Genomic DNA, 13,534 nt, shown 5'->3' on the forward strand with positions numbered 1-13,534 from the left:
CTCGATTTCCTAACCTTGTGATGCACCCGACTCGGCCTCCCAATATCACTTCTACCATACCCTCAAGTAGCCCAAAGTCTTCAACTGCACCTAAACCCAAAATCTCTAAAAAACTTTCTCCTCTCCATAACCTAATCCAAATTATAATTTCTCCTGGCTCTACTTCAGCTATTTAATGGATTTTTCACTCCTCCCTGCATGATTTTGTCTCTTCAATTCAGTCCTGATTGCCTCTCCCAATAGTTATGCCTATTTGTCTTCATCATCAGGTCCCGCCTTCCTGGTATGTTCTTTCTTCTCATTTAATCTAAATCCTGCCCATCCTTCAAAACCCACTTCTTTCAAGAAACTTTCCTTGATTACAACAGCCCTACAAAGATCTTTCTTCTTTGAACACCTACAACTCTTACAGTCTCTACTATACAATTTAGTAGCTTATTAAGTATGTAATTAAATTTTCTATTTGCTTCAACATATGTTCACATCCATTTGTTTCCTCCAGTGAACTACTAGCAGCTATTAAATTCTTTTGTGTAACCTTCTGCATACCTAGCTCCAATCATTATTAAATGACACACTGGATTAAAATAGATAAAAGAAGCAGAACAATAATAAACACTGTAATTTCATCCCTGTGCCAGTTTTTCCTACAAAGAATGTAATTCAAGTGGGGTTTTTTTTGTTTTGTTGTTGTTGTTGTTGTTTCACAATACAGAACCAATCTCAGTCTATAAAACAGCTTAGTCTTAAGGACATATAAGTGCATACATCTTGACTCGCTTCTATGTTTAAGATTTTTGTCATGGTACTGTATTGTAATGAAGTTCTTCAGAAGTTCCTTAAATAAATTTTTACCCAAAAAATCCTCTCATTTGCCTCCAAAACTACTTTTATCAACTAATTGTGTCAAAACTAAGTACCATACATCATATCCTAATGTGAAAAGGCTAAATCTTCCAATCATTAAGTCACATTTTTGAAGGAGCCAGTTAATTAAAACAATAGGCCTCCAGGCCATCCTAAGGTCACCATCCTTTTCTGGGACACCTTCCCATTACCAGATACATAGTTCATGAAGTAAAGGAATTAAGCAACTCTACTGCTTACTCCACTACATTTTAAATGCAGGACTCAAGACATTTAATACTCAATCTAAACTCAATTCCACTACTGTACTATTTGAGCCAATAGACTTTAGGACAAGAAAGTCTCCTCGGTGGCTTGTTAAAAATAGATCACCTGCCAGACCCCTGAGATTCTGATTTTTTAAATAATGCTAACTCACCGCCACTCATCCGCCCCAGGTGATCAGACAAAGCTGGTTTAGAGAGCTACTGATCTTTAAATCATTATATAAGAATCACTTCGAGTTTGTTAAAACACAGACTCCTGGTCCCCATGAATGTGCATTCTAACAAGCTCCTAGGCAATAATGTTGCTATTGGCCCACCTAGACCAGGTTTGCCCTGCTAATACTGGTGTTTAGTTACCTTCTTGCTCTTGCAGATTGTTAATGATGCTATTAGTGCAGGAGAAATTCTCAAGTCATGATATTTGAGCCAGTGGGTCCACAGAGATAAAACGTTTAAATTCATCAATGAATTTCTACATAGTGTTTAATATGATACATTGTTATCTTTACTTTTTCTAAAGATCTGGAAAATACCACAAAACAAACATGGTATCCAAAATGCTAAATAAATTCAAATTTTAAATATTTACCTTTACTAATTAATCCTTGAGTAATCAACATACTTGTTGCAGCCAAAGGCACAGCTATAGGAAGAAAAAGACCTTGTTAACATCAACAAAAGTAAAAGATTTTGTCTAAAGTTCATTAGATAAATGAATAGCAGTAAAACCATCTAGGAATTATATTGCATAACTAAGACCTTTAAAAAAGACTTCCATTTTTAAAAGCTGTACTGTATACATAGTGGAAAAATTAAAGGAGCATTTTAAATTTAAGAAAACATCACAAAATATTAAACAATATAATTCATGAACCATCTAGGCTTAGGTTCCAAATAGCCAGCTGTTCATCAACAGCATCAACTAAGACAACACAGTAAAAGTGACTCAAAATTACTTCTGAAGTAAGAGAAGGGGAAAAAGTTAATGAAGGAGAGGTAAGAAACAAGTTACAGGTAAGAACCACTACTGAGTAATGACTAAATTCTGTGCATCATGCTAAGCGCCTTATGTGCATTATCTCATTTATTATACTTTTTATCATATTTCTATAAGGTAGATAATGTTATTACCACCCTTTTAAAGATAAGGAAACTGAAGCTTAGAGATGTTAAGTAATTTGCTCAAGGCCAAACAACTAGTTGAATGGTTGGTTACAGATTCTAATAAAATCTGTCTGATACCAGATCTCAAGCTTTTAAGCTCTATTATACCGTCTAAACCAAAATACAAAACATATTTGACCGTAATCATACCGTGGCTGGGGCAAAAATTAAAAAGCACATATTTTAAACACTTATGTTCTTTCTTCTAAACTAGTGAACTCCTTAAACTATATGAAAATATTACATCTATATATATATATGCCTAAAACCGAGAGTGAAAAATCCAAAACTCATAATCTCAAAGGGGGCTATAACTTAAAAACAGCTATGAATCACTGTTCTTTACACCAGCACTGTCTAACAGAATTTTTTATGATAATGGAAGTTGGTCTTTGAGTGACCAACCCTGCGATCAATTTGGTCTTGGTACTTGACTGGTAAACAGTTCCCCCCATTGATATGCGTAATTGGCTCACTGTGCCCAAACTGTTTGTACAAATACAGTTCATGCCAAACATCTGCTTTCATTCTAGGAGTCTGGAATTTTGGTACCTGTTAGGCAGAGGGTGAATAAGTGACCAGCCCCCAATAAAAACTGTGGGCACTGAGTCTCTAATGAGTTCCCCGGGTAGATACAACTTCACACATTGTTACGACTAGCTGTTGGAGAAATTTACACTCCCTGGGAAAAGAACTCTTGGGACCTGGTTTCCGCCGGACTTCACCCCATGCTCCCTTTCCTTTTATGATTTTGCTTTATATCCTTTCACTGCAAGTTATTTTAAAGTTAAATTGCTACATGTGACTACTGGCTGCCACACTGGACAGTGCTGTTCCAGACCTGAGGTTGGCAAACACGTTCTATGAAGAGCCAGATGGTAAATATTTTGGGTTTTGTGGGCCAATCTCTGTCCCAGTTACTCAATTGCCGTTTTTAAGCAAAAGCACCGAAAGACAATCCAAAAACACATGAACGTAGCTGTGTTCCAACAAAACTTTATTTTTAGATGCAAAAATATGAATTTCATGTAATTTCACACGTAATGAAATATTCTTTTCCTTTGATTTCTTAACCATTTTATCTTATTTTATGTTTTTAGACAGGGTCTCACTCTATCACCAAGGCTGGAATGCAGTGGTACAATCTCATCTCACTGCAGCCTCAACCTGCCGGCTCAGATGATCCTCCTGCTTCAGCCTCCCAAGTGGTTGGGACTACAGGCATGCACCGCCATGCCTGGCTAATTTTTTGTCTTTTTTCTTTTTTTTTTTTTTTTTTTTTTGTAGAGATGAGGTTTCGCCAAGTTGCCCAGGCTGGTCTCGATCTCCTGGGTTCAAGTAATCAGCCCACCTCAGCCTCCCAAAGTGCTGGGATTACAGGCGTGAGCCACTGCACCCAGCCTCTTAACCATTTAAAAATGTAAAAACAATTCTTAGCTCATGCATACAAAAACAGATTTGGTCCATGGGCTAGTTTGTTCAACTCTGGTCTAAACCATATATGGACAATTTAAGAACCAAAGTAATTAAGACATTTGAATTATTAGAGATTTCATGATTAAAATCCATCACTTTGGAATAGGGCATTAACTTTGCCATCACACACAAATTGCACAAACGCTAAGGTCTGAATTCATGCTATCCTACTTACTAACAGATTTTACCTTTGCTGGAAATATGGTTTCTTTAATGTTGGCTAGTTAGAATGCCTTCATGCATTATCATTTATCATTTAAGGTTTTGCAAAGGACAAATCCCTTTTAATTACAGCACCAGTACAATTTGCAATCATTTTTCTCCAGCTTGACTCAAGGATTGCAACATGAAGCACTGAAGAATCATATAAGAATAAAAGGCAATGAGTTAGCTGGCCATTTCTACAATGGATAATGCTTTCCCCATTTAACGCAGAGTAATAGTCTGTTCGAGGAGATTCTAGTACTAGTTCTGCCATTCACCACAATGTCTTTGCATAGCTTCTTCTCATGCTATAAAGGAATAATGGATTAGACCTAAGGTCTCATTCCAACTCAGGTATTCTACTTTATGTCACAGAAAAAGACAATGGTAAGACTGAAAGAGGCTTCAGAGATTATCTAGTCCTCATTCCAATCTGAGTACAATGAAATCCAGAAAAGACAAGTCATTTGCTCAAAGCAACACAGCTGGTTAGTTTGTGGTAATGCTGAGATCAGAACCCAAGTCTCCTGACTCCCTAGTCAGTGGCCTTTTCCACTACAGTATGTAATATCTATTTTGTTAAATAATCTGTTTCTATAGGCAAATCAGTAATACTGCTGACCAAAACCTAGTGCACATTATTACCACAGTCCCAAACTATATTCAATATATACAAGAATCCCTACAATTCTTTGAACTCTTCTCCCCTCACAGTAACAAAAAGCTACTCTATATTCCTAACTGTAGTCAATAAAAATTTTTATTTCATTAATCATAATAACACTAATAGCTATTTAATAAAGATAGCCAACACAATTAAATTGCATTAATCCCTATAATAATTTCATGAGCTAGGCAGTTATCCCCATTTTATAGATAAGAAAAGTATAGCACAGACCTCAGGAACTTGTCCAAAATCTCACAGCTACTGTGTGTGGAGCTGGGATTTGAATCCAGCCAATCAGGCCTCAGAGTCCATACTCTTTTTTTTTTTTGAGATGAAGTCTCGCTTTGTCACCCAGGCTGGAGTGCAATGTCACAATCTTGGCTCAATGCAACCTCTGCCTCCCGAGTTAAAGCCATTCTCCTGCCTCAGCCTCCCAAGAAGCTGGGACTACAGGCATGTGCCACCACACCTGGCTAATTTTTGTATTTTTAGTAGAGACAGGGTTTCACCATGTTAGCCAGGCTGGTCTTGAACTCTTGACCTCAAGTGATCCGCCCACCTCAGCCTCTCAAAATGCTGGGATTACAGGTGTGAGCCACCATGCCCGGCCCATACTCTTATCACTCTTATACTGTATCATTTGAAAACTAGTAGTACACATATATGAAATATTATTCATAGACTCCAGCTGATACAAATATGAATTGATACATCTTTTTAGTAATTCTGGAGTTTGAGAACTATTTTAACATGAATATGCAATAAACTGACCCTATATGCACAGGGTCTTCACTACCTGTGTGTTTGGGCACAGACATAGTGATTTTAGGTCAGTGCATAGGGTCACGATTTTAAGCACCTAGAAATAAGATGCCTTCATAGTTATATTTCAGATTAATGGAATGTAGGTCAGTATAGAAACATAGTTATCTTAAGGAAAGAGAATGGTCCCTAGATCAACAAGTCTAATTTTAGAACAGGATAAGTATTTTAACAGACCTAAAAAATGTATAAAAAATTACCTTAGTAAGTGCTTTTTTATAAATTCGTAAATGCTTTTATCACCTTTTTCTAATCAAGGTGATACTCTCCAAAGTAACAGATGCCATTATTTGTTTACATAAATGTCACATACAGCATAGACTATCTAATTCGAAAGTACAAATGTTAAAGTACAAAATTTCCTATGTATGATTATCATCCTTCTGATAATTATACGTTGAACTTCCTATCATCTGGTTACAACCAAGCTTCTACATTTCAATGTTTGATGCTATAATATGCAACAACATCTTGGTTATCTGTTTTGAGAGTCAAATGCTACCTATTAATACAGTAATTTTTTGGCTGCTGTAATTTCTCAGTAATGTAGATATGGTATAAAATTAACAAGCTGTCTTCCAGCCTGTCCTTATTACATGCTTTTTGTCTTTTTTTTTTTTTTTTTTTTTTTTTTGAGATGGAGTCTCGCTCTGTCGCCCAGGCTGGAGTACAGTGGCACGATCTTGGCTTGCTGCAACCTCTGCCTCCCGGGTTCAAGCGATTCTCCTGTCTCAGCCTCTCAAGTAGCTGGAATTACAGGCACCTGCCACCACGCTCAGCTAATTTTTGTATTCTTAGTAGAGACGGGGTTTCACCATATAGGTCAGGCTGGTCTCGAACTCCTGACCTCAGGTGATCTGCCTGCCTCAGCCTCCCAAAGTGCTGGGATTACAGGTGTGAGCCACCAAGCCCAGCCGCTTTTTGTCTTTTCAACCTGTGATTTATCTGTTTTAATGCACAGAAATCACTTAGCTTTGTACTGTTCATATACCACACGTCCCACTATTAAGAGTCTGGTATACATGGGCATCCTGACATTGTTCACTACCCTTTAATGTACTTTTGGCATAAACCTGTCACAGCTATTTAGATTGTTAAACACCTGCAACAGCATACATTTATCAGCCAGAAATAAATCTGGACACCTTAGCATCTATTTAACCGTTAGCCCAACACTACAATAATCCGAAATCCCCTCTATCACACTTGCCTTTTTCTTAATCCTGTGTCATCAAGACTTGAAAATAGATCATTTTATCCTATCTACTCTATATAATCTTCAAAGATTTAAAAAAAAAAAAAAGAACTGTTGCTAGAGTATACAGCCAAGTTCTCTAAGAAATTCTTCCCATTCTGGCCAGGCACAGTGGCTCATGCTTGTAATCCCAGAACTTTGTGAGGCCGAGGTGGGCAGATCACAAGGTCAGGAGCTCGAGACCAGCCTGGCCAACATGGTGAAACCCCTTCTCTACTAAAAATACAAAAATTAGCTGAGCATGGTGGCAGGCGCCTATAAGCCCAGCTACTTGGGAAGCTGAGGCAGGAGAATTGCTTGAACCCAGGAGGCAGGGGTTGCAGTGAGCCAAGACTGTGCCATTGCATTCCAGCCTGGACAACAAGAGTGAAACCCAGTCACAAAAAAAAGAAAACCGAAAAAAGAAAAACAAAACAAAAAAAAAAACGGTGGCTTACGTCTGCAATCCCAGCACTTTCGGAGGCCGAGGCAGGTGGATCACAAGGTCAGGAGATGGAGACCATCCTGGTTAACACGGTGAAACCCCATCTCTAGTAAAAATAGAAAAAAAAATAGCCAGGTATGGTGGCAGGCGCCTGTAATCCCAGCTACTCGGGTGGCTGAGGCAGGAGAATGGTATGAACCCAGGAGGCGGAGCTTGCAGTGAGCCAAGATTGCACCACCGTACTCCAGCCTGGGGGATAGAGCGAGACTCTGTCTCAAAAAAAAAGAAAGAAATTATTCCCATTCTAATGAGCCATGAAAATTTTATAGAAGCCCTTACTTTATGATGACTATGCATCTATAACAATTATTCTCAACTCGTTCCAGTTATTCTGCTCCCAGTTGAGAATAACTGTTTTAGATGCATAGTCATCATAACTTTAAAATGGACATCATCACCTAATTCTTATTCAGGTTATTTCTAGCTTGAAATACCTGCAAGTCTCTGAATATTGGTGGATAAAATGACAAAGATTCTATCAGAGCTCCTCTATCTTCCTAACTGCTCTTGGTCTTTGTTGATTCTTTCACTATCACTTGTTCCCTTATCCATGGGTACTATCCAAACTTTATCCTTTATTCTATCAATCCTAAGTATTAATCACAGGGCAGAAACTATTATCAGTTTTATGCTTTTATCTCTACACTTAATTTATAGGCGAATTCACCAACACAACTCCACAATAAACTAATCTTTCATGTATGCTTTTGTTTCTATCTCTAGTTGCTTAGAAATCTTCGACAATCGAATGTTGCACCATGAACTCAAAACGTCTGAACTAAACTCATCTTCAAACAAGAACTCCTTCTAACTGAACCTTTAATTCAGAGGTATCATTGAGTCTCCTAAGCTGGTTATCTTAAAGCTATTACCTCCCTCTTACCATTCCTTCATTCCCCCTTAGTCGAACTTTTTAAAAAATCCTTTTATTTGTCCTTTAAAAAGTCTTTCGTTGCCAGCTCATCTTTTCCAGTCCAAATGACACACTAATCAACTATATCTCATCGTTGACTACATATATATGCCTAAGTTACTGCCAAAAGCTCAAAACAGATTTTACCAAGTACAACTTCTCACCCTTCTACCCATCTTGCACACTGTTAACTAACCTTCCTTAAAAAAAACCTTACATATCACCCCCCTCTGCTCAAGAACCTAAACGATATAATGGATCAAACCTTTAACTCATTACTATGTTTTATGTTCTATCCTCAATGAAAGACCTCTGTTCCAATCAATTCAGGCTCATGGCTCCAGCAGAGATGAAGTTATTGCAAACTCTGCCTTTGTTCACTACTCCTTTCTTCCAAATGCTACTCCACCTTTCCTCTTCACTTATCTACTTATTAACTATTAATTCTTTTGTTGTTGTTGTTGGGGGATTAGGGACAGGGTCTCACTATGTTGCCAAGGCTGGTCTCAAACTCCTGGTCTCAGGCGATCCTCCTGCCTCAACCACCCAATGTGCTGGGGCCAGGTTCAGTGGCTCATGCTTGAAATTCCACCATTTGGGGAGGCCAAGGCAGGCAGATCGCTTGAACTCAGGGGTTCAAGATTAGCCTAGGCAACATGGCAAAACCTAGTATCTACAAAAATAAAAAACAAAACAAAACCAAGGTGCTGGGATTACAGGTGTGAGCCACCATACCTGGCCTGTAGTACTATTATAAAGTTGTTAAAGTATTGCTTGCTAAACAAATAAAGGTCTCTTTCCAACTCAGGTATTCTACCTTATGTTACAGAAAAACACAACTGTAAAATTGTAAGAGGCTTCAGTTTTTACCAAATTGAAATTTGGTAAAATTTTGAGAAAATTTTGAGTTTTAAAATCTCAAAAGTTATTCAAATTTTTCAATTTCAGTAAGTCAATTCTAATTAATTTATCTCTTTAAAAAGTCTTCTGCAGTTACACACTTAATCTCTAAGTGTTTCATGTATTAGCTTTGTCTCACCACATATAAAACTACTTCAGGGCCAGGCGCAGTGGCTCACACCTGTAATCCCAGCACTTTCGGAGGCCAAGGCAGGTGAATCAACTGAGGTCAGGAGTTCGAGATCAGCCTGGCCAACATAGTGAAACCCAGTCTCTACTGAAAATACAAAAATTAGCCAGGCATGGTGGCACACGCCTGTAGTCCCAGATACTCAGGACACTGTGGCAGGAGAATCACTTGAACCCAGGAGAAGGATGTTGATGTGAGCAGAGATCACACCACTGCACTCCAGCCTGGGGAAGAGAGTGAGACTCCGTCTCAAAAACAAAAACAAGCAAACAAAAAAGAAAACTAATTCAGGACAAAGTCTGTCTTTCATAAAACTTATCTTCCCAACAGGTACCTTGCACATTTTAAGCATACATATCAGGCTGACTGATGAAAACATACATCCTCCTTAATGGCTTAAGTTGCCCTTTTTTTCTTTTCTTTGAGACAGGGTCTGGCTCTGTCACCCAGGCTGGAATGCAGTGATGTGATCATAGCTTACTGCAGCAGCCTCTATGTACCCAGCTCAAGGGATCCTCCTACCTCAGCCTCAGCCTCCCAAATGGTTGCGATTACAGCTACGTATCACCACACCCAGCTAATTTCTTTCATTTTTGGTAGAGACAAGGCCCCTCTATGTTGCCCACACTGGTCTTGAACTTCTGGGCTCAAGCAATCCTCCTGCCTCAGCCTCCCAAAGTGCTGCAATTATAGCCATGAGGCACCGTGCCAAGTTGCCTTTTTTAAAAAAAAATTTGCCAGGCGTGGTGGCTCACGCCTATAATCCCAGCACTTTGGGAGGCCAAGGCAGATCACCTAAGGTCAGGAGTTCAAGACCAGCCTGGCCAACATGGTGAAATCCCGCTTCTACTAGAAATAGAAAAATTTGCTGGGCGTGGTTGCACATGCCTGTAATCCCAGCTACTCAGGAGGTTGAGGCAGGAGAATCGCTTGAACCCAGGAGGCAGAAGTTGCAGTGAGCTGAGATCACACCATTGTACTCCAGCCTGGGCAACAAGAGCGAAGCTCCATCTCAAAAAAACAAAAACAAAAACAAAAAAAAATTCATCCTCCTTTTTATCTGAAAGGACTACAGTTTCCAAGTAAAGCAATACCAATTCTTTGTTAAATAGTGAGAGTATATTTTGTATACTGCTTCCAACAATCTCTGTATTTAAAAAATACAATCTTGATATATATATATACACAAATATATATATATTTCTTTAGTCAGAAATCAAGAGCTGGTAGTATAACAACATTTCACAATGATAAAATGGGAACTAATCTGCTATTATATAATGGTTAAAAGCATTAAGAGTAAAATCTGTTTCAGACAGACCTGTTTTCAACTCCAAACATCGTAATTTATCACCTGTGTAACACTAAGTGTTGCCATTTAACATCTCTAAACCTCAATTCCTTCACCTGTAAAGTGAGGGTAATAATAGTTATCAACCTTATTGGGTTGTTTTTATATAATCTATGTACACACAGTAAATGCTAACTATTACTATTATCAACAAAATTACCTCATGGTTTTGTTAAAAATCTGGAAATAATTACTTTAAAATGTGTGCAATTCCTTTATCTCCTTAATCTCTTTTAACAACAACCACACTATGCAAAAAGTTTGCCAATTTGTTCTATACGGAGTTATTATAATTTCAGGTTCAAATTCAAGTCAAAATTTCAGGTACAAATTTTGGATCAAATTATATTAATTAGAAAATTGAACTCACATCTGAACCAGAAGCTTTCATCATTGCATTCTGCGAAGACTCTCCTTTCTTCCTCTGTTGGAATGTAATCAGGCCCTATGTCTTTTTACCAGGGAAAATCAGAAAACATTAAATTATCCATAATAAAACTAAGTCTGAAAAATTATCTTAGCCTAAATATTAACGAGACACCCATTTTTTAAACTCAAATAATAAAACAACTGGCTTATGCACTTTTTTTGTTTTTTGAGACAGTGTTTCACTCTTCTTGCCCAGGCTGGAGTGCAATGGCGCGATCTCGGCTCACTGCAACCTCCACCTCCCGGGGTTCAAGCGATTCTCCTGCCTCAGCCTTCCGAGTAGCTGGGATTACAGGCACCCATCACCACGCCAGGCTAATTTTTTGTATTTTAGTAGATACGGGGTTTCACCATGTTAGCCAGGCTAGTCTCGAACTCCTGACCTCAGGTGTTCCACCCACCTCAGCCTCCCGAAGTGCTGGGATTACAGGCATGAGCCACCGAGCCAGGCCACTTATACATTTTCAACAAACTTTGACTTCAAATAGAATTAATGCTACTATCTGCTAGTCAGGACTGGCTACCTAATGTGCTGGGCCCAGTGCAAAATAAAAACGTGGGACTCCTTGTCCAAATGATTATGAATTTCAAGATAACAAGACTAGAACATGAAACCAAGTATGGGGCGCTGTCTGCACATGCCCATGAAGCCAGCCCACCTGCCACTGTTACTCAAGGCAGTGAAAATTCCTTTACATAGGAAGTGCTTCTAATTATAAATACTTAATAGATAGTTACGGGGAATTGGTCTTGGAACCTCTGCATTCGGCTCTCGAAAATCAGCCCTCCCATTCATCTTTCCTGTATCAAAAACATTACATATTAAGTATTAGAAACTATCACTAGATAGGTCAAAGTAAATCAAGACGTATGATATAGTAAAACTACTAGTCTACACAGCAATCAATCAACAAATATTTATTAAACACTACTATATCTTAAGTACTCCACATGTAAATAGCTAGATGAAAAAGTAACAGACCTACTGATTAATTTGGAACTCACTATTCAGGTTAAGTCCCTTACTTGAAAAAGCATATGCGTTTTATAAGTTTATAATTTTTTTTACTATCAAGATATCAATAAAATAACAGACGTATTTTTTCCTCCTGAAAGTGGGTTCTTTCACATCCTATGTTTTGGTCGTTTCTCGAATCTATGCCCAATGATTAGGATAATTCCCCAAAATAGAAGAGAAAAAAAATTTCAAGTCATTTCTGAGCTTCCATATTAAAAAATGAAATAATCATCAGAAACATTCAACCTCTCCCACAAAGGAGCACTCCAAAATTATGGAATAACAAAGACGACATATCCTTCTCCCTGTGAGGTAAAACTAACAGCAAATTCTGTATCTCCAAATTTCCTTCCACCCCAAGAATATAAGAAAAAAATGCATAAAATTCCAAGCATATACATTTTTTATTTGGTTCTTTTTTTAAAAACTCATATATTGGGACTCAGACCAACAGATCAAGTAACTGTATTTTACAGAACGTTTACGTGGGACCATGATTATTCTCATTTTAAAAACAATTTGCATGGAAACAGGAAATGGCATACACAATGAGGACAGCAACTGAGCCCTTCCATAATTCATTCAGTCAATAAGCCATGAAGGCCTACTACATGCCAACCCCTTAATTAGAGAAAAGAAATAAAAAAGGTCAGCTGAATTCATGGATGGATGGAGCCTGCTGAATAAACTACCTTTACCCTACAACCGTATGAGAAAAAATGAAACCCTCTTATTTCCCATAACGGCATCCTTCCTAGAAACACCAGGAAGACTGTCAGGGCTGACACGGCGCTTAAGACAATACCATTTTAAGTTCTTTACACAAAACAACGCTGGATTAAAGCCTAAGCGGCCTACAACCGCTGATTCCCGCACTCCATCCTCCACCCAGTGTCCGTCTCCCACCTGCCGTTACAGACTGAGCAGCAACCCCACACGCATCCGTGACCACAAACTTCCCCAGCTCACACCCCCAGAAGCACTCCGTCGCCTCCCGCAGTCACCGGCACTCAGGAGGCCGAGACCCGAGCGCGATCTGTCCACCCTCACAGGCAGGAAAATGGCGGAAGGTGCGAAAGTCGTGGATGGCCGCAAAGGTGGTGAGGGAATACGCGGAGGGCAACAACGGGGCTGTCTGCCTCACCTCACCCACCTCCCGACGACAGCAGCAGGCGACGGCAAGGAAAACCAAGCGATCAGGGGCAGAAGGCCCGGAGGGTGGACTCGAGAGGGGGCAGGGAGGGAGAAAAGTGCAAGGTACCGCGGGGAGGGGGAGGGGTAGAACAGCCGCAAGAAGTCATCCAGACAGGGGCTCAAAATGACCGCGACCCGGAGGCACTGTATACTTACGGCAGGAAATGACGTCAGACCTCACTGCGGGTCTGAGAGCGAGCAGCCTAGGAATAGACGCATGCGTATACTCGTCCCTCTGCCCTTCTCTTTCAGGCAGCTGCGGCCACGAGCCGCACTGCGACTGCGCAGGCGACAGCGGCGGACCAAGAACCCTCCCCCGCCCCTTCCCCGGATG

The 13,534-nt window shown here is 39.4% G+C and overlaps 1 protein-coding gene across 5 annotated transcripts in view; it reads right to left on the minus strand.

The window, feature by feature from the left end:
- Positions 1–13,115, minus strand: part of OCIAD1 (OCIA domain containing 1) — a 29,927-nt gene extending 16,812 nt beyond the window's left edge. Inside the window, exons 1-4 of one of the 5 annotated variants that reach the window (XM_008969043.6) lie at positions 13,011–13,115; positions 11,727–11,789; positions 10,930–11,010; positions 1,723–1,776 (exon numbers count right to left, since the gene is read on the minus strand). In XM_008969043.6, coding sequence (XP_008967291.1) covers positions 1,723–1,776; positions 10,930–11,010; positions 11,727–11,784 — 193 coding nt within the window. In that variant the 5' untranslated portion in view covers positions 11,785–11,789; positions 13,011–13,115. Of the gene's footprint in view, positions 1–1,722; positions 1,777–10,929; positions 11,011–11,726; positions 11,790–12,912 lie in introns of all 5 variants that reach the window. The other 4 variants (XM_008969044.5, XM_063603824.1, XM_063603825.1 and 1 more) reach the window with 4 other exon arrangements.
- Between the last annotated feature and the right edge of the window lie 419 nt (positions 13,116–13,534).

Source organism: Pan paniscus, chromosome 3, assembly GCF_029289425.2.
Source record: "Pan paniscus chromosome 3, NHGRI_mPanPan1-v2.0_pri, whole genome shotgun sequence".
Taxonomy (NCBI): domain Eukaryota; kingdom Metazoa; phylum Chordata; class Mammalia; order Primates; family Hominidae; genus Pan; species Pan paniscus.